Source organism: Dendrobium catenatum, unplaced genomic scaffold (assembly GCF_001605985.2).
Source record: "Dendrobium catenatum unplaced genomic scaffold, ASM160598v2 fragScaff_scaffold_1608, whole genome shotgun sequence".
Classification (NCBI taxonomy): domain Eukaryota; kingdom Viridiplantae; phylum Streptophyta; class Magnoliopsida; order Asparagales; family Orchidaceae; genus Dendrobium; species Dendrobium catenatum.
The window spans coordinates 3898500-3926455 of NW_021320070.1; the positions used below are offsets into that span (position 1 = coordinate 3898500).

At 33.3% G+C, this 27956-nt stretch overlaps 1 protein-coding gene across 5 annotated transcripts; it reads right to left on the bottom strand.

Annotated features, from left to right (window-relative positions):
• Window positions 1-977: 977 nt before the first annotated feature.
• LOC110102633 lies at window positions 978-26003 on the bottom strand. 5 transcript variants are annotated; one of them, XM_028700917.1, is made up of 12 exons: window positions 25703-26003; window positions 17503-17568; window positions 17323-17428; window positions 16944-17096; window positions 13439-13646; window positions 8396-8712; window positions 7048-7179; window positions 6840-6955; window positions 6637-6734; window positions 6389-6480; window positions 6078-6214; window positions 978-1457 (listed from the first exon to the last, which is right to left on the bottom strand). In XM_028700917.1, exons 3-12 carry the CDS (start codon window positions 17407-17409, stop codon window positions 1391-1393), a joined length of 1407 nt encoding a protein of 468 aa, XP_028556750.1. In that variant the 5' UTR covers window positions 17410-17428; window positions 17503-17568; window positions 25703-26003; the 3' UTR covers window positions 978-1390. The 5 variants fall into 5 exon arrangements, 4 of the variants coding, with proteins under 4 accessions (XP_028556750.1, XP_028556749.1, XP_020686717.1 ...); XM_028700916.1 differs by having other exon boundaries at window positions 17503-17571; XR_003703096.1 differs by lacking the exon at window positions 6389-6480 and having other exon boundaries at window positions 17503-17571.
• Window positions 26004-27956: the final 1953 nt, after the last annotated feature.

Here is a 27956-nt window from a genome sequence, read left to right on the forward strand (position 1 = left end):
TTGAACAAATCAACCTGTTTTAAAAATCGGGTCGGGTTCGGGTTGACCCAGCAACCCAAAATTAACCCGAAAGTGACACGAAAATTCATATTTGACCCGAAAATCCGAGATTGACCCGTTTTTGACCCAATTTTGACCCGAAAATCGAATATTGACTTGATTTTGACCCAAAAATTAGCAATTTTAGGTCAACTTCGGGTCATTCGTGTCGGGTCGGGTTGACCTGGACCCGAATCGGGTTCGGGTCCAGAAACCTGATCCGTTTTTAAAAACGGGTCGGATTCGAGTTGACCCGAACAGTGCCGGGTCAATTCCGGGTTCGACCCGAACCCGACCCGCTGACCCAAATTGACACCCCTAGTTGTTCTGTTGGTTATGTGCTTATAATATATTTACTGTATTAAGGTTTAATTGTTTTGTTTTTTAATACCTAAATATCAAATTATATGAAGAAAATTTTGACTTCATATCTATCATAGTTTATAGTTTTGAATGCTACAGAATCAAATGAATAGAAATTTTTAAATCGGAGAGGCATTTTTATAGCTCACGTAGTAGGTAGTAGGATAAAGTTTTGATGTTATTTTTGTAATTGAAGAGACATTTCTATGATCTCACAAAGAATAGTCATGTAATTGATGCAGCTCATGTTGATTTGATAAGTATATTCATCTCTCGAAAACTAAAGTTTTGTTTGAGACATTTTTCTTACTACTTAAGGCAGCTATTTAGTATAAAATTTTAATTTTTATATTAAAAAGCTGCTTTAAGAAACATTAAAAAAGTCATGTCAAACAAAATCTAAAGTTTCGTTTGAGTCAATTTTTTTATTGCTTTAAGAAACAGTAAGAAAGCCATCCCAAGCGAAGTTTAAATCTGATTAGGATTCATGATCATGAATCAGTTTTTTTTTTTTTTTTTTTTTTTTTTTTTTTTTCCGTTCAGTCCCTGCCTCCAATTAATGTACTAAACAAGGGTAATTAATAAGGCATTCTTGAATTGGAATATAGATAACAAGGTTAGAGTCTTCATAATCAATTCATTTCAATTATACAATTGACTCAAATGCTGTAATGATTGGCTTAGGCCATCTCCAACCGAAAAACTCAAATTTTTCTCCAAAATGTAGTAATACTTCAAAATGCAGCAACTCGTCTTCAATTGAACTCCATTTTCTAACAAACAAAAATCTATGTATATTCTTTCTCATACTTTATTGGCATTGCACTGTTCACCCTCGCTCGAATGGCATTTTTTTTGGTGCTAAGCTGGAGCAAACGACGGACGCAAATGACAGTAATACTCCATTGCACTTTCCCAAATTTGTTCTGTATGAAAATAGTAAAAACACTTCATTTGACTCTCTGCGTTTATCAGAACATCTAAACCTTCATAAGCATGATGAGAAATATGCAGACAGAATGATAGTCTCCCCTCCATTTATTTGAAATTCTTTCCTGTTCATAAGGACAGAAGAAAAGCAAAGCATGAATCAATTCATTTTCAATAGTGCAAACAATTTCTTGAACTTATTTAATTCAATTTCAGCTTGATATGGTTTTAATCAACAAACAAATGTACTGTTCTTCAACCAAAAAAAATTATCTGATTCTTCATAAGAAGACAAAATGTAAAATGGATAACTTAGCATTTGATGGTGTTTGAATGAAAAGAATTGGGAAGTCCTATATTTTTATTATCTTTCTAGCTCAATCATATATGTGCTTATATACATATAGGCACTTATATATATAAACAAGAGAAGAAAATAATAAGAATATATAATAAAGGATTAATATCTTCAATAATAAGAAAAAATTCCTACAGTACATAGTAAAAATTCCTACTACAAATAATTTAGAACATGAGACAATTTAGATATAGTGATACACCCTCACAAACTTAAGATGGCACATAAGATGTCAATTTTAGTGTAAAATAATTGCGACCAAAGCACTCAAAGATTTTGTTATTTAGAGATAGTGAGTATCTCACAAATAAAGTATAAAGAATCCAAGAAAGAGTAGTGCAAATCGGATGCAACGAGTCAACAATGAGTTCCACATAAGAAAAAGGTGCAAATAAAATCCTTAAACATAGGTATCAATAGGACATTAATGGATAACATTAATGATGAGCATTGATAAATGTGGGGGGATCTAAAAATTTTGCACCTTGACCTCTCTGCATATTTGAGGAGAGTTTTAACAAATTATGTTATGGGTTAATTTTTTTGGAGGAATGCATAAGCCCTGTTGTGTGATAGAAAAGTACCCCTCAAACTTAAGAATGATTTTATAAGATGGTGGTGAGATCTGCAATGTTTTATGGTGTAGAATGTTAGCCATGAAAAGATAAGCAAAAAATTAAGTGTTGTAGAGATAAGGATGATCAGACGGATGAAAGGCTTTTCACTTAGAGATAGAATGTGAAACAAATATATACGAGAAAAGGATGGAATAGTTCTAGTGACAGATAAGATTGGAGATATGGTTTGGTCATCAACCTTTGAATGGTCTTGTTAGGAGAGTAGATGTATTACAACTAGCCTACTTTAAGAAAGATAAAGGTAGACATAAAAAAGACTTAGTTAAAAAATATTAAAAATGATATTTTTATTAGATTTAATTGAGAATTTGACTCTTAATATGACATAATAGAAAAAAATGATGTATGTAGCCGACCCCACGTAATGTTTTAAAAGCTTGGTGTTGTTTTTGTTGTTATGGGTCAAAACTTTGGAAGATAGATTAGATTAAATAAGAGACGCTACCTAGATATTTCACCCTCATTTATAAGGACTTTAAGAACTAAGTTTAGGTTTTTCATAGGCATAAGCCCTTGTGGCTAATTACCACTTCCAAGGATAAGAGAACACTTTTAATTAAGGCTAGTTATTAAATAGGTACTTAATATATGACATATAATAACAACAATTTTAATATTTATGATTTGAAATTCATCACCTTGCACTTAAAGTGATGATGAGGATAATGATGACGAACCCAATCAAGATCTCATAGTTCCGTCATCCTAAGTTATGATTCCTAATATACCCAGGGTGCAAAAGAACCAAGCATTTGACGAGAGTTACTCGTTGCTCGGTTCAATCAGAGCTCGTTTGTGATCGTTTAACTAACTAAACAAATAAATTGAACATTTTTAAAAATACTCGATCCTTAAATAAACAAGATTGAACAATAATGTGTTCGAGTCATTTATGTCCACGAACAACATCATTTACATCGCGAACAAGCTCGACATTAAGCTCAATAAGAATCTCGATAAAAGCTCAAGTCGTGTTTGATACAACTGCTAGTAAATTTTGATTGCTTGCTTTTTTTCTTTTACATCAGCATCAAACCCATACAAAATAATTCATTGATTTTACATATTTGGATACATATTCATGCATCTCTTTTGTGAAAATCAAATTCAGTGCTATCTTTCCAGTTTCAAGAAATACATTTAAGCATTATGCTATGTTCTTTAGAATTAATTTTGTTATAATAAGTTATTATTACAACAACAACATCAAGCCTTTATCCCACTACGTGGGGTCGGCTACATAAATCCTTTTTCTTGTTATTATTATTTTATTAAAATTACTTTTATTTTATTTTATACCTTCAATAGAATGAATTTGTTCATGAACAAGAAACATTTGTTAATGTTTGTTAGTTTATTTGTTTAAAATGTTCATAAACAAATATAAGATGAATCATAGATCATTTGTTCGTGAATGAGCTCATTTGGTAACTCGAAAACACTAATTAAATATGTTCATAAACGGGCTCATTTGGTAGCTCAAGAATTCTCGTTAGATATGTTCGTGAACGAGCTTGTTTGATAGTTTAAAAAATTTTGTTAGATATGTTCGCGAACATTCTCAATGTAATTATTTGTTAGAATGCACAATAAGGCTCGTTTGTTGACTTAATGACATCTAGAAGTAAAGCTCGTTTATAGCTCGATAAGACTCGTTTATTTAAAGCTCGCTCGATAAGTATGAAACAAATCAAACATGAACACCCATTAATTTAAATGAACCAAGCTTGAACACAAATAAAAAAAGTTCGAAGCAAACTTGAACCAAATTTGAACAAGCTGATAATAAATGAACTCAAACATGAACACACACATACTTGGCTCAGCTCGGTTAGTTTGCAGCCGTTAATATACCTATCCGAAGGAGGTAGTCAGCCTAACCTAATCAAAAGATCCCTATCGACAATCATAGGTTGTTTCGTCCACGAGTATCATATAAATCTGGGGTGTCTGTTTGTCTAAAGAACAAATTTAAGTTGACCTTAGCTAAGTATTTTTTTCCCTATTAAGTATGCCTTACGATTCATTACCCTAGTGTGTTAACTCTTAAGGAACATACATGCTATGGTTGTGACTGTAATACAACGATGTCTATCTGCGATAAAATCATCCAAATGATGGGCCTTGATTTAACGATTTACACGTGGCGCCATTTGGGCCAAACCAGCAGTAGGAAATAAATGTCATGACCTTACTAACGAGGTTGTTTGAAAATAAATTTTAGTGATATTCTCGATTTGACATTTGCTCTTTGTGAGGTAAAGCTATTCTTGAATTCATGATCCTTGTTAAATGATTGTGGATGATTGTGGAGTGTAGATAAATTTTTATTTAAGTTAAAGGTTATTAATTTCACTTCAAATATATGAATTTTAATAGATGTTAAATTTTGAAATTTTGATAGATTTTGAGAATGGACCCCTCCGATAGAGAACTATCAACGCAGCCATCATTTTTAAGTATATTTATACTGAACTGGGGTTTGTAAAGTTCCATCAGGTTGAGATTCACTTGCAATACAACCATCATCAAAGATTGATGTAATTCATATTTTTGTTATTTGAACCTTATTAAATATGTTCACATGCTAATAGAGAAATGAGTTCAACTACTGATCTCGTGAATTGTTATATAAATTTTGAAACCAAAAGCTGACATTTTTATGATGAATTTTCTTTAAAGAGGGCTTTGAAGGTCTAATGCAAGACCAATATCTTCACAAATTTTATAGTTGTATATTCATTCATTAATTTAAGACTTGTCGACTCTAATCCTTTCAACGTAGATTGAACTTGATATTTAATTTCTTATTTTAACCTATGCAGTATTGTCGGCCTTAAGTTTAGGGGTTCAATGCATCAGTTAGAACACATGCGTATGTTTTTACTTTGAAAAAAAATATTTCATTTAGTTCACTTTTAATCTTGTGCAGCATTCTCAATTTTGTGTGTTTACATTATTAGCACATTTGTTGAAGCACGTGCAGGTAATTTAAATTTATTTTTAAATGGCTTGCATGCATTTCGATGCACTTGCATAGTGCATACACATGCTTTCAATATATTAGCATGATTTTTGGTGCGCTCATGCAATACATTTGCAGGTCTTCCAGTGCATTTGCATAGCGTACTCGCACACTTTCGACTTACTTGCATGCTTTTGGCGTGCTCACGTGATACACTTGTACATATTTAGATACACTTGTATAAGGTGCTAGTACGCTTTCAATTTATTTATACGCTTTTTGTTGCATTCCACCCCTTCAATATTATTGCACACTTTTTGATATCGTGGCACACTACTTGATGCATTAGCATGCTTAACGAGGCTATTGTATGCTTCTTGAGGATATTGTGCGCTTATCGAGTCTACAGCATGCATCTCAATTATAAAACAATTATTTTTATGAAATGTTAAACCTATTCTTTACAAACATATTTAAACAACAAATATCCATATTATCATAAGTCTACCACTTTTACTTAATAAATCTTTGACATTAATGTTTTATTATATGAAAAATATGGAGTTTCATATTTGAGAAGTTTTGGAGGTGCAACCAAGTGGTAGATTCTAATAGATTTCATTATTATATGAAATGCGTTTTATCATTTGCAATAAATCAACCTGATTCTTAGAGAACCAACCACGCATTCTCCTCATCAAGTCTAAACAAATTAAATGAACTATAAATAAAGAAGAAGACATTTGAAAAAATATATATATATATTAGACTCAAGCAAGCATACCATGGTTGGTGAATACACACAATGCTTCCTACTTCAAGCTCCACGTTGCTGCAGAACGTTGGGCTAAAGATAATTGTTTTCGTCCCGGATCCTCCATTTTCAAAACTTTCATGAAAACCTTTTTCACACTGAAAATTCTGAAAAAATAACCTTCGAGCAATCAGAGTAGTGACAATGAAATAATGCAAGGAAAAATCAAAACAAGTTCATCATTCTACTTCCAAGACCAATCATCACAAGGTTTCATTATTCAAATGATGAAATGATAGATTTCTTGGAAAAAAAAAATCTACATGGGTCAGATTACAAACTTTACTGTTTTCACCAAAGAAACATTGGCAAACTGTTAGCTTTGCCTCGAAAGTTCTTGACAAGATCCTTACAATTATGTGGTTTGATTCATCTGGAGATGAAAAATGCACATAATTATTATATTTTCTAAAAAAAACATTAAAAATGCATAATTAAATGTATGATCAAGTTGTATAATTAGTTGCATTAATGTTTATAGCAATCAAGCAACTTTTATTACAATCAAGAAATGGAAAAGTTTGCTTACTTGAAGGAGTCCTTCCTGTTTGCAACTCTTTTAAATATTCCATGTACCTATTGTTTCCAAGCTGCATTACATGTTGCAATCTTCCATGAAGTCCAAATCTGTAAAACAGGTAATTTAAGAGTTTCAAAGAAGGATATCCACACATCATCTTAAACAAAAGGTTCATATTCATAAAACGCTTGAAAATGGGCACAAGGCCTAACTTATTGCTTCTAGGAATTCCAGTTCCTTCCTCTACAGATGTATTAAAAGCTTCCTGAAACAAATCTGCCATTGTCTGTCCCTTGATTTGAAATGCTTGATAGTCTTGATCAATATGCTGAGAAGAAAAAACACATTATTTCAGCAGTAAAGCCTCAAATGATAATGAAGATGGTAAACTCTTGCAACTAAAAGGGTTAAGAAAAACACCTCATCATCACTTGAAATGTCACCCATAGACTCAGAAGCATCTTTATTGTCAAGAACTCTGTTACCTAAACACATTAATGTTCTCTTGAAAGAACTTGTCCGCCTTGTCTTTCCTTTACTATTATCCACTGGCTGTAAAAAGATTCATTTAAAAAAGATGAATCTGTGATATTAATAAAGAGAAACTTACACTAAGGTTGGTTAAAGCCGACGATATTAATTTTAAAGTCATATACGTGTAGAAATACCATGTGTGGTCCTTACCCATGGGCTTGAGCTTTTGATTTGAAAGGGTTTTAATCACTTATGTCTCAAGTTAAACTTTGGCACCCCTTTGGTCTACATTCTCTAATAAGTGGTATAAAATTGATGGCTGGTTGAGATTGAGTGGTTCATATAATTTTTGGCTCGCATAAATATAGGTGGCTTTTAACCACAATTGAACTATTTCAAGAATAGTGACCCGTTGTAGATCCACTTAGTTGAGTGAACTTTTGGTGCATGACACTCATGATATTAAAATGCTTTCGTTCAAGGGGAATTAATGGTTAATGAAGAGAGCTCTTGCGTAAAGGGAAAATTTGTTGAGGCGCATTAGAGTAGTGAGTTTAGACAGTCATCAGATAATAAAGCATATGCTAGCATATAAAGACTAAATAATTTACCCTCCCTTACAAACTTAATTTTTTGGGTTGAAAATAAGTTTAACTGCTAGTGTCAAACAACTTACCTTTTTGATCCATACTCACAAAAAAAATGACAAAAGAATCCAGTGCAACAATAAAATCACCAAGTCCTCAAATCTTCTTATAATATTCATAGCATTGCTTATGTCCAAAATTCCTCATTAGTATTTCCATATCATGTGTTATTTGCAGTTTAATATATGTTTTGTGATTGTTTCGATGGAATGTATGCAACTTCTCACAATGCATTCCACCCGATCCCTCAACCAAGCTAAACCACTTGTCCCTTCCACGAAAAATTATTACGTGCGGTATCTGGACGCGTCCGGAGGCCAATCCGGATGCGCCACATCACCCAATACACATGGCATTGGATGACGTGGCGCATCCGAATTAGCCTCCGGACGCAATCGGACACCGCACAGAATAATCTCTCCCCTTCCAGACCCTCAATCATGCCCATCCTAAAATTAAACTAAAGGAAACTACACCAAACTTATATGACCTGAAAATAAATCATGTAAATTTTATTATTTCATGCAATAACCTTGCTGGAGTTCAATTACGGACATATTTATAGATATTTCATTTCATTCAAAAGTTGGACTCTATTTATTCAAAAGACATTCAAGAAAAACATAAACAGTTTATAAAAGTCCTACCAGAGTTCTTCTCAAGGATGGATCCGTTTTTTGCAGATCTTCCAGCAGCTCAGACACTGAAGGAGCTCCAGCTAGCTGCTTGTGAAATTCTGGCTTGTTAGCCTGATCAACACTCTCTTCCAGAATATTTTCCATAAGCTGTGGCACTGTATCTTCTTCAGCTCCATGCTCAAAATAATCCCACTTTGCTGGTCCTTCAATATCTTCCTCACAAGAGTTGTAGGTTTCATCTCTTGACAAGGAGTGATCCCCTGAAAAATCTTCCTTATTGGACAAGGATCGGAAGGAAAATTTGAACCTAGAATTTCCCCTTCCACCTGAGAGAAAATAACTGAAATAGATTAATACAAATGGTAGCTTAGAAAAAAAAATATGCTCCAAATGCATTTCAAGTTAGTTTTGGAGAAGACATCATAAAGCACCCAACCAGGCAAAATTGATTGAGATGCAGCGAGCAATCGAATTCCTATGAGATTAATCAACTCATAATTCAAGAGCGGTTAGAAAGAACACGATGCCATCAAAGTAATATTCATCTAAAAGGTAAGATTTCCAGCCCTGTAATCTCCATTTAAGAAGAACAATCAAGTGCCCACCTCAAAAGTGAACTCTTCTACTCAGAATCAGGCAGTTGGCAGATGCTTCAAAAGGAGTGAATAAACTTGATAAAACTCTTAAAAAAGATCAGAGCACTTAAGGTATCACCTAAAATTCCTACAACCCAATACATAAGAACTATTTATCAATATATCAATGACAAGCAAATAAATATGCTTTCTAAGCAATATCCAACCAACTGATTTAGGTGTCGATGTCATTTGTTCTGCTGAAGAGGCTGCCAAACTACTGCTTTTTTGATATGATATGAAACGATGCTTAGACGTGGTCACAAGGGTTTTGAAAAAGTTGCCCTCTAATATAGAAAGAGGAAAAAATCATATCTGCTAAGGGTTGCCCTATGTACACTACAGGCCGTCCATAGTCCATCCGCTACTCATTGTATCATTTACAATACTAGCATGGCAATTGAGTCTAATATTTTCACTCAATCTGCTCAATGAGATGGCACATTCTATAAAGGAAACTTATTTTTGTCAAACTGCAACTATTTCTGCCGCAGCCTATTAAGTGATCTCGATTCTGTCGCATTACACCTTTGTTATCATCCTTGTCATCCCCACATTTTCTTCTTTCTTTTAAAAAGGTGATCATGCCATCAAAATGATTGTAGGAGCAGACACATAAATAATTATTAGTCCTCTATCATAAAGTCTTGTCTTGTGTTAAGAGACAGTTGATGCTCTTCGCTCACTGTCTTCTTCCTTTGATATGAACACTCTACCTTGTTTAATAAGCAGTGCATAGAAAGCTGCATCTCTCTTCTAAGCCTAGAGGTGTGTCTGCTACCATAGATCTATCTAATATGGCATAGCATACATAAAAATTCAATGGGGTAAGAAAGAGAAATGTTGAATGTGAGATATTACCTTGACTTTTTAAAGAACATCCACCCTTCTCATACTTGAGCTTCCACTTTTCAAGTTGTTTTTTAGCCATATTTGCACAATCATGAATGCTTCATATTTATACTTGACATTTATAAAACCTCCAAACATAAATGATTTTGGACCAAGAAATACACCTTCACTTGATTGATACACACTTAAGAAAAAACAAACCATTTTTGTCGTAGGGGCACTAATTCGCCATTTTTTATAGAAATAGAAATTTGAAGTTATGTTAATCAAGCTGATCATGCTATTTAGTACTAGGCCTCATGCTTTCCAATCAGCATAGAATTTCATTAAGATCATATTGATGCTAGTATAATTAAGTTCGTTACTTCATTTTGTGCATTACATAAAACCAGGAATCCTTGCCATTGATGGTGCATGATTGGTTGATTTTTGCACTAGTTGAATTATTTAGTTGGGAATATGTGCTGGTTAAATCTATGTAGTGTGGATCAAATTATATTCTTGCTTAGCCCAATATCTCGATCAAGACATGCATCATGATTAGACACTTGATTTATTTTGACCAAAATGTCCAACAACAAAGAATGAAAACTCCTTAAAGATGGGCGACAAAATTGAGTCAGGTTAGTGATGACCTTTCTTTTCATAGACATGGATGCCTCCACTCAATACGTGTATTTGATGTTATATTTTTTGTGTTTCTTAGATCAATATTAGCGTCTTCCTAGGTCGCAAAGAAGGTCTTTGATCATTACTAGTCACTTCCAACTTCCAAAAACACCTCAAAAATTCAAATAAATCTATAAGCTCGGATAAGGCACTGAGACTGCAAAGTTTTCTCTAGTAAATTATATGGACGCTTTATCCTTTTGCCAAATGACCAACACAAGGGGAATCCATGTTGAAATGCGATGTCAAGATCTGCAATAGTTAGGATCCCTTGAGCGAAGTTTGTTCTCTTGCCAATTCAATCAACCTTGCGTTAAGAAACTTTGTTCCACTATCCCAACAGTGCAACAATCTAATTGTTTTAATTAGATGCTTCATATGCTTGATACACGAATGACTGGCCTCCTAGTATACTGATAGGAAATACTTGATTCCAAGTATTTCCTAATCACTTTAGCCAAAGATCTCACAACAAACTGCTGTCCACAGCAGGAAATCAGCCAACACAGTGGGAAAAACACGAGAAGACTGGCCTCCTAGTATACCTACCACAATTGAACTCTCCTGGCTTTCTTGTTATGAACAGTAGGGGATACCACCACACCACTCAATGATCATGGAGAATAAATCTAGTTTACAAAACAATGTTGTTCAACGCTCAATAGCTCCTACCGTGGAAATCTCTTCTAATAAGAGTAGAACCTTTACTACACTAATCTATCCCTCCGGGGAGATAGCATGGGGGCATATATTAGTATATTGGACTCCCACATCAGCTTTGGTAGGTTAAAATCAACTTAAATGTCATAATGTTAAAGAGCATGGAAGTAGTTTAATTGTCCATAATACTAGTAGAACGAACTCTTAACTCAAGGGAGGAGAACCAACATGCCCTACAATCCAGCGGCTAAGCTCATTGCAAAAGAGAAAAACCTATTAGATTTTGCACACAATGAGTCTCTAATGAAAGCTATGATTTTCCAAATGCAAGACTTCAAAACTATGGGCCGAGTAAATGATCCAAAAGACTCACAAAAATTTTGAAATTTATTTATATTATGAGTAGGGACTTAAATTGCAAAACTAAAATTTAAAATTTCAAAAAAAAGAGGGAGCAACCAAGGAGAATTAAAAGAATTGCATAAGGAGAGAATCAAGGAAATCCCCAAAGTTCACTCAACCAATTTTTCTCCATTTCTTAAGTGCCGACCACTTTTAAAGAGAGAATCTACAAATTGTGAACTACTTTTAACTTTTAAGTGTTTGTTCCTATTTCTTTGAATTTGAATGAATTTCTAGAAGCTTCTTGGATCTTTCTAAATAAACATGATGTGAAACGTACATGCGATGGAGTTACTTTAAGAAATTATAGAGAGCAATTGAAACTTAATAACCCAAAATAAAATTATCGTTCATAATAAAAGAGTGATCATTAGACCACTTTTAAAGAGAGAATCTACAAATTGTGAACTACTTTTAACTTTTAAGAGTTTGTTCCTATTTCTTTGAATTTGAATGAATTTCTAGAAGCTTCTTGGATCTTTCTAAATAAACATCATGTTGCAATCTATAATTTAATTTTGGGTATTATAGAACTTGATTCCCAGCCTCCCAAACCTTTCTATCCTCCTCCGAAGACTGATCTGATTCCTCTTCCATTTTTTGTTCTTTCAGGAAAGCAAGCAAGACCACCAGTTTTCCTTTCTTTCTTTGTTTACAACAGTTGGGCATCTTCTGCACAGTCCAATTCAGCTGATCTAATCACCATTGCCATTAACCCCAACATGTAAAGAAGACTTGAATTTACAAGCTGCTTCCTCCTCACTATTTTGATATGAGATATGAAATTACTCTTTGTTTACTCAACTCATTTCATAAGAAAATCTAAATCCTTAATCTAAAATTTTCCCCCTCGGTTGCATAGGCCACTGGCACGCACTTCTGCGTCAGTGATCCAGAAGAAGAAAACAAACGTGAAGCATTGTCTATCCTTGCAGATACCATCAGTTGGATCCACACAATAGAGGACTTCAAGGTCTGCCGAGAACCAACACACCACAACAATGATTGGATTGTTAGGTGACTTACATAATGATCCTCACAGGGCAACTCAATCCCATGATAGACCCCATTGAAATGGGCAGCCTTTCGTTGGTGGTGCAAATAATGTAAACTACATTCTTTTCAATCGAAACAGTAAATGAGATTTTTTTTTAACCTAAGTTTATTCATTTATATTATGCGATTCGCAAATTATGGTTACACCTGGTTGATTAGCTAGGAAAATGATATAAATAAACCAAACACAGGCTATTTCTTGAGCATGCTGGTTTGCTTGCAGCCTATCTACAGAGAACAAAATACAAAAATAAAAAATAAATCAAGCAAAATCAAGGAAAGGGGGATGAAATGATAAAGTACAGAACTTGATAATGGTCAAGACCCTTGGGCAATGCTCAGCCTAATTGTAATAGCTTCTCTTTATGAGTTGCACAAACCTTTTAATATAGGTATTCAAAATAAAATATTTATGAAATTTCATTAGCATCAACAATAACATAATTTTTCACATAAATAAAATATCTGATGGATGTACAAACTTGAAAAGACAAGTTGCTTAAAATCAGCAGAAAAAAATAAGAAAACTGTGATAAAGTTCTTTAGTATAGCAGTTAATTTACAAATGGTTGAAAGAAATAGGTCATCAACAGTAGTTTCATATGCATAAAGCATTTACTAATTTAGGAGGTTACTTAATACTACAACAACAAGAAGAAGGCTTTATACCGCTGTATGGGTCGGCTACCTGAATCATTTAATTTTATTCAAAAATAGTTAAACTGGAAAGATTGGTTGAAGAAACAATTTAACAAATATAGCTTCATTTACAACATACCCTTATGAGATCTTCTCTCTTCAAGTACAACAGATGGATTGAAAGAATTACCCGTCTTCCCATGCAAACCAGCTAACTCATTGGCCTCACCAAGAATAGCGGACCACTCACATACTTCCTGCTTCTCCTTTTCTAGATTATCATAGCTTCCTCGCTTAGCTTTGGTAGCAGCATATGTAAATGGAAATCTTGATCGTGCATCCTTTTCCTTTTGAACATTCACAGGGAAAAAAGTTAACTTCGATATATTACTTATGGTAAGAAATGCTAATTTATGTCAGTATAACTGATCATGGTACAAATTCAAAAGAGGACATAACATGATCTCATCCATCTCAGTGTTATGATAGGAAACACTTGTAGATTTCAAGTATTTCCTATCAATCTTCGGAAAACAGAAAGAATTCTTCACAAAAATCCGCACAAAACCAAGAAAACAGTAGAAAAATGGAAAAATTGCATTATTTGATGAAATAGAAATGAAAAATAGCATGATACAGTTGATCCTCAATTTGAGAGGAGGTTCGATCTCTCCCAAATCTCTGGACGCCGCTAGAGCCCAAAGAAAATCTAAATTTAGAAGATCTCAAATTTCAATCAAATTCAAGATGCCCTAACCCTAGGAAAACAAACTATTTAATGCAAAAAAATTCAAAAGAAAATCTCTAAACAGTCCCTACATTCAATTTCCTTCCTAAACTTCCTTCAAAATCCTTCCTAAGCAGCTCTGTAGAAATGGGTGGGTGGATCCTGTGCGCAGGAGGCGGACATTTCCGCTATTTCGCCAGTAACTCTTGGACCAGCTGGACCGGTCTAACATGTTATTTCCGCAACTTTGATTTTCCATGTATGGCATAAATCTACATAATGAATCATGGAACTGATTACCAAGATAAAAGGCGCCCCATTCATCTTCACAATATTGGGCACAAACTTCTATGATACATATAATCTGAGAGTTTTTTTGGTTGGATGCATTTAAAATGCATATATTTTAAGAAAACTAAGCAAATTAAATATAGTTTAGTCTATTTAAATTGTGTTGCTTGATTTGATTTAAAGTAAATACAGTGAAATAGTTTTTTCCTTTGTTTGGTTGCATGTAAAGTTTAAAGTATGTTAGCCAAACATGAAGTGGTTAGATTTTGTTGTGATCCAAAACAATAAAATGCAAAAACCCAGAAATTAATAAGGATATATGATAACTAAGCAACTTCGAGTTTGCCTAAAACTCCAGTTGACGATCCGCTAAACTGCCCATTACAGTAAGGCATCATGGAAGAGGGCCAAAACTCAATTTCTTCATTCATATTTGCATGCCCTAATTCTCCCTAAGGGGCAGCATTTATGACAAACGAAGACACCTAATACGTTAATAACAACTTAATAAGCACTAATAACCTATAAACTATTCAAACCAATGACGATCCACTAAACTACCATTACATGTTTCCATAATAGATTACTACAACTACATAAAGCAGAACATCAAAATTTTATTTATCTTAAATTTAAATCAACAGACTACTACTATTACATAAAGCATAAAATTAAGTTAAGTGCTGCAGAAATGAGGATGCTCGGGTGGATGAGTGGCTTCACTTTTAGAAACAGAACGCTAAAAAAGTATATACGTGAAAAGGTTGGAGTAGCTCTAGTGGCAGAAATGATTAGAGAGAGTCGTCTTTGATGGTTTGGACACATAAAACGTCGGCCTTCCGATAACTTAGTTTGGAGAGTAGATGTATTAGAATTGGCCTATGTTAGGAAAGGTAGAGGGTTGACCGAAAAAGATTTAGTTAGAACATTATTAGAAATTGCCTTTTTTTATTAGATTAAAATGAGAATTTGACTCTTAATATGATACAATAGAGAAAAACGATTCATGTAGCCGATCCCACGTAATCAGATAAAGGCTTCTTCTTAATGTGGTTGTTAAATTTAAATCAACATTTTTTGCAATTGCAAACTATAACTTTGCAACCAAGTTCACTTGGGAAAATCTTTCTCAAACAAGTTCTAATGTTCTATAATATAGAAATGCCTTCATTATTATCCCCACTCTCTCTTCAACTATATAACTGAAAAAATATTGAATTTTTTAAACCATAAACTGTCCAAGAAAAACTATGAATCTTTTTTAAACCATAAACTGTCCAAGAAAAACTAAGAATCAATTGAAACAAATAGCAAAAGGAATATACAAATGAGGAATTTAAAAATAAAAACCTACCATGATATGAGTACCAATCAGAAAAATTGAGAAAACAATGTTGTAAAATGTTTTATGCTTTCTTCTATCAATAAGGTCCTACAATCTACAAGAAAAAAAAAATTATGAAGGTAATAAGTCATGAAGAAGGGTGAAAGTCATCATCACCTACTTCTCCCACTCTATCGATTAGATGATCCTACTTCCAACATTGTGCAGAAAAGGAAGGAGAAATCTTACATTCTATGGCCTTGACGGCAAAAAAAAGAGAATCCAACAAAGTGTAGTTATGGGTGAGAGTCTTACAACCGGAAAGGACTGCACGCACAAAGGTTTCTTGGGAAGATGTTACAATAGAGGATAACATCCTTGTGATGTAAAACTCGGCTTCTGAGGCATTTCACATGCATTTACATTTTACTTTAGATCTATTTTATTTTGCACCCAACCCATTGAAAAAACCAAATTCATGCAAACATTTAACCTTACACTCATAATAAATACAACTAAAGATCCCCTAATGTAGAATATTTTCCATGACTTCTAACAAATGCACTTCCAAAAGGCCCACGCCAAAAGGTGCCTCACTCATCTTTTCAAACTAAGGCTCAAATTTCTATGGTCTGGGATACCTATAATTCTAACGCAGAATTTAAAATCTTTTCAAAGTATTTCAGCATCTGCAATATATTCATCACAAAACACCATAGTTATCTAGGAATAAACTTGAAAAAGAATTATCTAAAATTCCATGACATATAAGAGTTGCCTTCACAAAAAACTATTGCATAAGCTAGAGTTTCAAAATAAATGGTGAATCTCACACATTTCCATTAAGAAATAAGAGTAAGAAATCCATTGGAAATGCATAACTAATGAGGCGAGTGCTAAACCACGCAACATCATAAAGTAATGATATAAAATTTAAACCACATTTTTAAAGATATCATTTAGCAAGTTCCAGTCTCGACATGATTGCCAGTATTCATACAACTACAGACATTTTTTTAGGAAGATTGGTAAAGCATCTTATTAGAAAATATCAACTTCTGTAGTAAATATAAATTCGTAAGTCAGAACCACATAGATCATGGAATGTACATGAAGGATTCATTTCATTCGAAAACATTACTAATATGAACACCATAAGCAGTCAGCCAATCACTTGGTTCATTGAAATAACAAATGAAACAAAACATGATAACCTCACCATAAATTACAGTGAAGTAAAATAATCAATGATGCATAACCATCATTTATTTCTTTAGAATTAAAAGACTTGGAGCTACGCACAAAAAAATGGAAATAGCCATAGCATTGGAACGCTCTAGAGCAAAAAAATTTCAACTGAAGTCGTGTTAGCTTGCAATGCACAATAGAGGCACATTGGTTGAACTGGAAAGAATAAAATGCAACTAGACATATCAGATTCTCCCTCCTCAAGCCCTGTGAAGAAGTTAGAAAAAGAAAATAAGAAATTAATCTAAACATGTTTTAAATATTTTGTCTGTTTATGGTGTGGATAAACTATTCAATGTGCAAATGCTTTTGGGATACAAATCCTTTTTATTTTACTTTGTTTAAGCTTTGAAAATCTATAAAAGATAGCACATCTGAATCTTTATGTTAGCAAGTACAAATATAGCAAAACGTTTGCACGGTTCCCAACTACCTCATCAGATATTGAGTCATAGCCAGAATCATCAAGTTCTTCTTTTCTTGTATGAGCATGCTCAATTTCCAATAATTGGTTTATCATTTCTGATTTACTTCGTCTCCTGTGCAAAATTATCATTTATGTCATAGAAAATTGTTAAACCAATTCCATGCAAACAAATCCAACAAAACTTGCCTTATGCAAGCAAAGGTGTTCCGTTGAAATCCTCTTTGGATGTAGCAATCGTTGGATGGCGACCATCTTCTGAATTCAAACATAGAAAATGAACATTATTCAATACCTTCATTCTTGTTTAACATGCATGGATGCAGAGACCTAAAGCATGAGAAAGGCAAGAGCGAATGGAGGGTAGAGTATAGGCATGGACAACCTGTATCTCATACATTCAAATGAAAGCATGATCAAATGTTGGCATGCAAATTCACACTATGGGGAGCACTAATGGCACCTCTTAGCATGGACAGAGCAACAGTACAGCACTAGGTACCCGTGCCCCGCTGACCTTGTCTTGCAAGAATAGCTTGGGGATATGGCCATTGGTGGGCTTGCATGAGGAACTAAGCTACACTCAAGGAGGCCGATGGGGCGGCTGGGCATGGGCTATGACCAACTACAGTGACGCATGGAGGAGAAGAGAAACTGGTAGTAGCCTGTAATTCATGCAAGGAGATGAGGAGCAGCTCACATGTCTTAACTCCATAAAGGAGACGGTGGTTTTCTCCTACTTGAGCTGCTGTCAAAAAATCACAGAGCCTAGGAGGAAATCAATTGGGTAGCTTGAAGTATAAGCTAAAAATGATGAGGCATTTGCCCATTTTTATTTTGTTTTGACAAGTCAAGATATGGGAACTAGAAAAAGCTACTTAAGTTTTTAAAAAGTCATTTCATCACCTTTTCATTTGAATAAAAGAAAAGATATAATGAAAGTTTTAATTATATAGGATAAAGGAAATAATTTAAAAATATTAAATAATGTAGATTTATACATAGATATAAATGATATATAGAGAGAGATCAATTTACATTATTAAATATAAATCTAATTATAAAATATTAATCTACTTGATCCCTGGACACATGCAAATGATGCTTGATTTGAACACAGAAAGTCTTGATCAAACTATATCGACAACATATTTTATGTTTTTATAAGCATATATTTTATTTTTATATTAAAATTAAAAAAAAAAACTACTAAGGTTTATCTCAAACCCGGATCAAAAGGTGATATTTTAAAATTATGCCTCCACTAAAAACAATTCCTGCCTCCGCCCCTACCTCTCAGGCCAGTGGGGCAAGGGCTTAGCCTTCACTATATATGTGTTTTCTTGGTTGAAAGTTAGGCTAGCAAGTAACACTTTGGTATGATATGGGAAAAAGGATTCTTAGTGAAGTGGCTGGAGTGAGAATTCTATCTTCAAAAGCATTCTGCCAAGTTTGCAGTTTCTTCCAATGGTACTCAGGCATGAGCTTGTTATTTAGATCAAATGAATGCCCTTAAAGCACCGAACCCTTCCTACAAATCTCCTCAAACTTCAAAATTACTCACAAAACAATAAGCAATCCACCTTGCTCCTGAACCCACCCCCAAGCCCCTTCCACTGACAAGATGATGGCAATGATAAAATGAGCAACCCCTCCTCACATAAAAAACTAATTGAATCCCTTATCTATAAAGATCTTATATCCTTTCAAGTGGATTAATCAAGATAACTAAATCCCTATGGAGGAGTTTGGTCACTAGATTGTGACAAAAAACACATTATAAAAAGAAGCCTACTCTACTATATTATTAAATCGACATTAACAATAAATAAAATGGTAGATGGAGACGATATAATATGTATTATCAACGTTACAATGATTTTGAATTATATCAATGAGAATAATATTTAAGACCAGTGGAGTAGCTCTAATGGTAGATAAGATTAGAGAGAGTCGTCTTAGATGGATTGTCATTTTGTCGCATAAAACATAGGCCTTCCAATGACCCAGTTAGGAGAATAGATGTATTAGATCTAGCCTATATTAAAAAAAGTAGAGATAGGACTAAAAAGACTTGATTAGAAAGTATTAAAAACGACCTTTTTATTGGATCTGATTGAGAATTTGACTCTTAATAGAGCACGATGGAAAAAACAAATTCATGTGGCTAACCCCATGTAGTGGGATAAAGGCTTGATGTTGTTGTTGTTAGAAGAATATTTTGGACCAAAGTAAACTGCTAGAATAGAAAATAGCTACAAAAACCACATTTCTTAAAAAAAATGGCCTAATAAAAATCAAATCAAAACAGTTCGGCGGCTTCGGCCATTGCAATGTATTACCTATGGGGGAATCAACCTGTGATAATGGTGCCAATTGCACCTAAAAAATCTGAGTTCTTTAATATTGGAAATTCGTATGCACATACAGATAGGGAAATAGATAAGCTTACTACAGGAGCTTATAAATTTGTCATATCTGAAAGGCCAATGCCATCTTACTCCATTTTTTCTTGAATTATTCATGAGATATGTGGTTTTGATAATCCGCATGTAGGTATGCAGAAATAAAACAAAGCCACTTGTTATGAAAGTTGCCAGCATTTTTTCTTCTAATAATTTCATCCATGAAAAGCCAGATATAAACATAGCCATAAACAATCCCGCCAACAATAGAACATGTACAGACCACATGTTGCAATTTGACCAAGAAAATGATAAGCTAACTGACTAACATTAAATATATGTGGTCATCTTTACGGAGCTTCCTCCATCAATTCCAGTGTGCAACTTGATAAGTTAACTCAAATGGCACAAGTCTTTTGCACAAGTTCTAATAATGATAATTCTAATCCATCCCAATTCATTCATTTCCTTTTGTATTAGATCTGTTTATTGCTAATTAGTGCAGCATGCTGTCCATTAAAAGAGAATGTTGTTGATTAAAAGAGAATCATAATATTAAGTTAAGTGTTGTAGAGATGAGGATACTCAAGTGGATGAGTGGCTTTACTATTAAAGACAGGATATGAGATGAGCATATATGTGAAAAGGTTGGAGTAGCTCCAGTGGAAGATAAGATTAGATAGAGTCGCCTTAGATGATTTGGTCACATAAAACGGCATCCTTCCAATGACCCGATTAAGAAAGTAGATGTATTAGATTTGACTTATGTTAAGAAAGGTAGAGGTAAACCTAAAAGATTTGGCTAGAAAATATTAGAAATGACATTTCTTTATTAGATTTAAATGAGAATTTGACCATTAACATAACACAATTGTGAAAAAAAATTCAAGTAGCTGACCCACATAGTGCGATAAAGGCTTGTTGTTGTTGTTGTATTGTTAATTAGCACATCTCTTACTTCCATTTTGCATGCCCAAGTACTGAAGTGTAAAAAATTAATAAAATAGAGAAAAATTATTTTGAATTTTATTGATCGATTATGTATAGTACCGAAGAGTATATATAGACTTCTCAAAAAATCTTATAATAAAAATAAATCAAAGTTGTTTACAAAAAAAAATCTGAAGAGGGGCTAGCAACTAGAAGAGGAAGCACACAAATTACAATCTAACGGTCATATGAGGATCATTCTAATTGTTTGAACTCTTGATTAGAATATTTTCTTCTAATAAAAGCAATCTTTGATCATCATCCTTAATACAATTCACTTGAACTAAATCCTTACTACTCCTAACTCTTTTTTTAGCTAACTTATACATATATATATTTCGCCCAGTTTAGTATCTAATTTATTATATAAATCGTCAAAAGTTAAAATCTTTGCATTATAAATTACTTTCTTAGACTCCTTACGGACCTCTTTACATCTTTGTCAATTATCAGCATTTTTACAGCTAAACTAATTTTTATAACAATTTTTTTTATTTTTTATCTTTTATTCTTTTATTGCACATTTTGATTCTACCACCGACTATTTTTATTATTAGTAGTTTTTCCATTTTATACTCCAAGTTTATCTTTTGCAACATTCTTAATATCACTAACTTTTTTTTCCACATAGCAATAGCTTCCACATGCACGGACAAAATCTTAAGATATAGAATCTTGCTTTCAAAAATATTTTTAATATTCCTTAAATGTCCCTATCTAATCCTAAAACTACGATGTACTTTATTTTATATTTTTCGTTCATTCATCTTAAAGTCTAAAACTAATAAACGATGTTGAGTACATAAATTTTCACTCGAAAAAAATTTTACAATCTTTGCAATTTAAACAATCTATTTTTCTTATAAGAAAATAATCAATCTGAGTTTTACTATATTCATTCTTATATGTGATGAGATGCTCATCTTTTTTCTTGAATAAGGCATTAACATTTACGAAATCATAAGCTAAAAAAAAATCTAATATAGTTTTATCACCTTCATTGATAGCTCCAAAATCATAGTCACCATGAATACTTATAAAATCATCTACCTCTCTACTAACATGTCTATTTAAATATACTCCAATAAAAACTTTCTTCGAGAGATATTTTTTGTATTAATTCTTCTAGGTTATTCCAAAATTTAAATTTTGAACACGCATTCAAACCTACTTGAGGAACATAATCGCTTATAATATTAATAATCTTAGCATCAACAACAACCTTTAAAGCTATAATTCTATCACCACTCTATTAATTTTTACAACATTATTCTTTAAACTCTTATCTATAATCACACCTACATCATTTCTAATACGACTTATACCATAATACCATAGTTTAAATCCTAAACTATCAATCTGTTTAGCATTCTCTCCAACCCATTTAGTTTTCTGAATGCATTAAATATTTATCTTCCTATGGTTCATAATATTTATTAATTCCATTAATTTGCCTGTAAGGGAACATATATTCTAAGTTCTTATCCTAATTTTAATTTTAAAGTGCTGTAAAAATTCCTAAGTTTATTAATTTCTAGATTGATCACTTTTAATTCCACAAGAAAGTCCTATCATTCTTTTTTCTCACCATAGCACGGGGCTTTTGTGGAGTTTTTAATATTTTTTTTGGTGTGTTTATTTTTTTTTTCTTTTTGCAAGAGTTACATCTTATATTATCTTTGGAAGAAAGCTTTTGCCTTTCTTTAAGGAAAGAGTTTTTTTTTTTGGTGTGTTTATTTTTTTTTTCTTTTTGCAAGAGTTACATCTTATATTATCTTTGGAAGAAAGCTTTTGCCTTTCTTTAAGGAAAGAGTCTGTAACAATAAATTCCTTATCTTGGAGTTTGTTATTGTCATAGCATATGTTTTGTAGATTGGAGTGTTGAGTATTACCGTCCTTCTTCCTTCTTAAGCCTGTATAAGAGAAAAAAATATCATTTAATAATGATAGATTTTCTCTTATTAAGATTAAGATGCAAAGTTGATTGAAATCATTATTGAGTCTTATAAGAAATTCAATCGCCCTTTCTCTTTCTACAAATTGCTTGATAATTACTACATCATGGCAGCATATCACTTGAGATCTTGATAATAATTCAATTCAAGCCAATAAACCTTCATTGCATTGTGGTACTCAATAACATGAAGATTATCTTGATTGGTTGTTGAAATTAAATTTTATCAACGTAGATGATAACAACATACTTCAAAATTGATACATGAAAGTTGTACAAAATCTTATCAAAGTCGTGCAACATGTAAATCGATATAAGAAAGTAGTCACATAATGCCAATGATATACCCATAAAATAGTGTTAAAAAAAGCCACATAGAACCTCATCAAAATCACATGATACGTAAATTAAGGTAAAACTTATTATATGATGGAACACTTTCCTATGCAGTGAAAAATAGAATGAAACATGAGAGACATGATAAAATCCATCACAAATCAAGTGACATGCAACTTGAGGTGACCAAATGAGGTTGATGTGCACTATCAAAGATATAACCAAATTTCCACTTACACATATGAGGTCATCAAGTGATATTGTAGTGGACTTGATTCAAAAAAATTGACAAGCAAGACATGCTAGAAGTAATTGTTTTAAATATCTCTACAATGATGATTTTATGTGTATTTTCAAATAGTTGATGGATCATCCTAGCTATTGATTTGAGTTCGATACTTTGACAAGATAAGAGCACAATGATGTTTAGTCACATCAAATACTCAACTAACAAAGAAAAATGAAAATTTGAAGCTAAACCCTAAACCCTAAATTGACAAGCAAGACATGCTAGAAGTAATTGTTTTAAATATCTCTACAATGATGATTTTATGTGTATTTTCAAATAGTTGATGGATCATCCTAGCTATTGATTTGAGTTCGATACTTTGACAACATAAGAGAAAAATGATGTTTAGTCACATCAAAACACACAGAATGATGTAATAAATAATAATATTATTTAAAAAATAAAATAAATGATAAATTTTTCTGTAATACTTTCATTCTACATTATATTTTCATATCAAAATAATCAATAATTAATGGCTCTTGTTAATTGTTTGCGAGTGTGTGCAACCTGAGTGCAGATGTGCTACAATTTGAAGCTCAGAACCTTATATTAGTTCTTAAGCATTCGTTGAGAAAACATATATTGAAAGAAATAACATAACCTGAAGAACTCAAATGCTCATTAGTGATTCGATGCAAAGAAACTAACTTTTAATATCAAAAGCTGAAAGACAAAAAGCCCAAAGAAGCGAAATAGAAAATGCCCTCCACCCTAAACGGAATTGTGTTTAAGAAACTAGAAAATGAATGGAATAAAAGAACTAAGAAATTATGGCCGGATCTTACTGTCGACCGCCGCGTGTGTCGACCATCGTTTGTCGATCCTTTCCTTTGCCTTGCTTTAGGTTGGAGAAGGGAGCGCCGAAGAGAGCTGGGACTTTGGAGAACGAACGCCAGTCGGTGGGGGAGCCGAAGAGAGAGTATGGCCGGATCTTACTGTCGACCGCCGCGTGTGTCGACCATCGTTTGTCGATCCTTTCCTTTGCCTTGCTTTAGGTTGGAGAAGGGAGCGCCGAAGAGAGCTGGGACTTTGGAGAACGAACGCCAGTCGGTGGGGGAGCTGAAGAAAGAGCTAGGAGCAGTAAAATTTTCGAAATGCCTGCGAGGGAGAACGAAAAGCCGAAAGAAGCGAAATAGAAATTGCGATTAGGATTATTCGCTGCCAAGTAAATCTCACCCGTTCACGGTTCAATTCAACACCCAAAACATCTCGTTTTTGAACCGGTCGGTTCTTTAAAATCCGGCCGGTTCTCCGGTTTCCCGGTTCGACCGACGGTTCATCCGGTTCTTTTCCGCTTGGATGCTACCTCGGATTCCAGGTTCTAACCGACCGGTTAGCCGGCCGGTTCCCGGTTCAACCAGCCGGTCCGGTCCGATTTTCAAAACGGTGATAAACCTTATGTTTTAAATTTATTACAAAATAAAATTATAATTTCTTACTCTATAGAAGTCGTAATTTATCACATTCTTGGCTGAAGCTTTTTTATTTCTGGCATGTTGCTTAAATAGGTTAGACAAGATAATTTACATTTATTAATATATCTTGTATTATACCATATAATAAATTCAACTATATTAAAATGTTAATAAATAATAGAAGAGTTGACACAAATTAAGAAGAAAATTAGCTTTTGATAACGCGGCTTGATGAAACTTGAATGGGAAAATCTCTGTTAATATTTATGTACATATTATCTCTTCAGTTTTTGATGTCATCATTACTCTAACAAACCTTTCAGCCACGTATCAATAGAAATTTGATAACAAAGTTTTGGTAACATTTGATTTCTTTTATGAACATCAAAATTGCCTGATACTTGCTCAGGAGTAGAGAGGAAATTAGGATACTAGTTATTTGCAACAACCCCATCATGTGTACCAAAGCTCCCATGCCATTGGTTATTAAGTGCCTACTCAATGCTTCTGACGATTGGCCATATATCTCTTGAAGTACTCAGCTGCTTTGTAATAGTGAACAGATGACGAGATGGGAAACAATCATAATATATTTATGTATTAGAAGAGAATAAGCATTCAAATAACGTATTAATGTTTATAAAATAAACTTTCATGATTGAATCCCCCCCCCAAATAGAGGCTAGTTCCACCCCTGTATATATCAACACAGATTCCCCATAAGTAAGATCTCTAAGCTAACCTCTTTGTGACATTTCATCAAATGGTTAATGTGCAATACCCGTAAAGCTGTAAGGTTTAAATTCAATGAAAAATTATTCTCATAAAATCACACACAATCAAGAAAACTTTATGTATGTACTAGATTGAGATTGCCATAAGAGAACTCATTTGAAAACCAACAGGATTCATGAGATAAATATCTCAAAATGCTTGGTAGTTTGATATAATTTTGTCAACAAAATATCAATCAAGATATATATGAGAGGATATATACCTTCGCAAAAGTGTTTGTGCCTGAAGAAGGAAAGGAACGGCGAATCACACGACTGAAAGACCATGCATGGCGATTGACGCGAGATTGGTGGCTGAACGGCAACGCAAGCTGGGATGCTAGAAGCGACGAGCGGCGCGGGCCAGACTACGGCTCGAGTGCAGGGAAGCGCGAGCTGGGCTGCGCTTTCGTGAAGAAAACAAGCAAGCAGGCGGACCTGGCGTCGCCGGGAGAAGGGAGACCTGATGTGAAGTGCTCCGCGGTGGAGCCGGCGAAGCAAGACGGTGGCCCTTGCTAGGAAAAAGAATATAGTGTAATGTAAATATAATTTAAAATAAATACAATATAAAATAAACATTTTGAGGTTATTTTATTGTTTTTAAAGTGAATGCAAGAAATAAATTTTCTGTTTGGTTGGAAATATGAAAATTAAAATAAAATCAATATATTATGAATGCTTGAAGTGCGTTTGATTTGATAATCTTTAAAGTGAAAAAAATTCTAATTTTATCAAATAGTTTAAGTTCATATTAATATTGATAATTTTATGAGATTTTAAAAAAATTGTACATAAAAAAAATATATATATATTCTTAGAAGAACTATCATGACCCTACACTTTTTATCAGAGAAGATATATTTACAAAGCTATGTCAACAAAAAAATGACATAGAATCATAAATACATGTCATCAATGTGTTTAAAAGCCAACATTCTTCATGCGACCCACATAGCAAAAGCAATTTGATATCTTCTCCCCAACCATTCTTGTGAATCATCTAGCATAGCTTCATATATTTCTCCATCACGACTTTTTAAACTCCACTCATCTTCTGGCAAAATGAAGTCATCGTTACCCTCTGTAATTTTCCAGTTATACAAACTATAGCAGACAAATGCAATCTCAACTTAAGTCTCCAATGAAATGTATGGGTCGCATTTTAAAATTGCAAATTAGTTCTTTAATGACCCAAATACACACTCTGTCATTGTATGAAGTAATGAAAGTCGAAAATTAAATTGCTCTTCATATCTTTCCCTACCTCATGCATAAGTAGAAAAATAACATTCACCGCTGTCGCAATAACCATATGAACAATTAAATGATTTTGTTTATCATGGAAAGCTAAATCAACCAAGCAATCTTCAACTTGTCCTAATCATTCATCCATCAATAGCATACAAATAAGGACACTTCAACATGTGTTTCATTACAATAAACTTGTGAACAAACTTGTCAAGATATTCAATTGATGCATCATAACTGTATTCCAAGAAATTGAGCCATAGCTAATGACCAACATTTTTTCCAACAGTAAAAAGACTATTTTGTTTGTAGAAATACATGGAAAATTTCAAGGAAGTTACATCATTCCAATTGTCATTTACATTTGCATGTACAATATTATTTCTATTTTTCAATATACAATATTGAATACAAAGTACATTAGACACATAACGCAAATTAAGAAGAAACATCTACCTATTTATATTGATATAAATTAAAAGAGCAAATTAATTAGACAAATCTAGCTTTAGAAAATGTGTTCTTGGCCTTCTAATTTGTTAGAAAAATGCTCAGAGTATGCAAGATTTGACAGGAATTATGCCGAATCTTGCTAAACAAGATTTGAGCACCCGCTAAACCTCTTGAAGGCATAAATCCTCACCCGCTAAACAAGATTTTATTTGTATTTTTCCTTATTCTTTTATAGTAAAGAGTTTGTGATAGAATAATAATTGTACTGATCTTGTGAATATTGTATATTGATTTCAAGAAAATAAATATAATGTAATGTTTTGAGGTATGTGACTGTTAGTTGCTTTCACTATAATCCTTTTGAAAATTCTTTCATCTACCAACTTAAAAATAAATATGTGATTAGCCAGACGCCTTAAAGAGGTCATCGTATCGAAGAAGTGTGTATTCCAATCACCCTCTTATAACTAGCAAAGTTTGGCCCTTTGATGCGAACACAAGATGATTCTAACCAGTGTTGTTGCTTGTTCCATAGCTTTCATCCTAAGAGAAATTTGTTTTTTAGCAATGAGGCCATTCTCTAAGCATTATTTTACTCTCCAATCTTATTTCTCTAAAAGAAGAGGGACCTCATAGAGCTTACATTTCCTATTAAGTTGCTCAACTTAGGTACCCTAATCATTTTTATTTTACTTGGCTACCACCTAATGCCACACAATGAGATAGGATAGATATGTGTCCTCAAACTTAATCCATCTAATACAATTAATCTAGTTA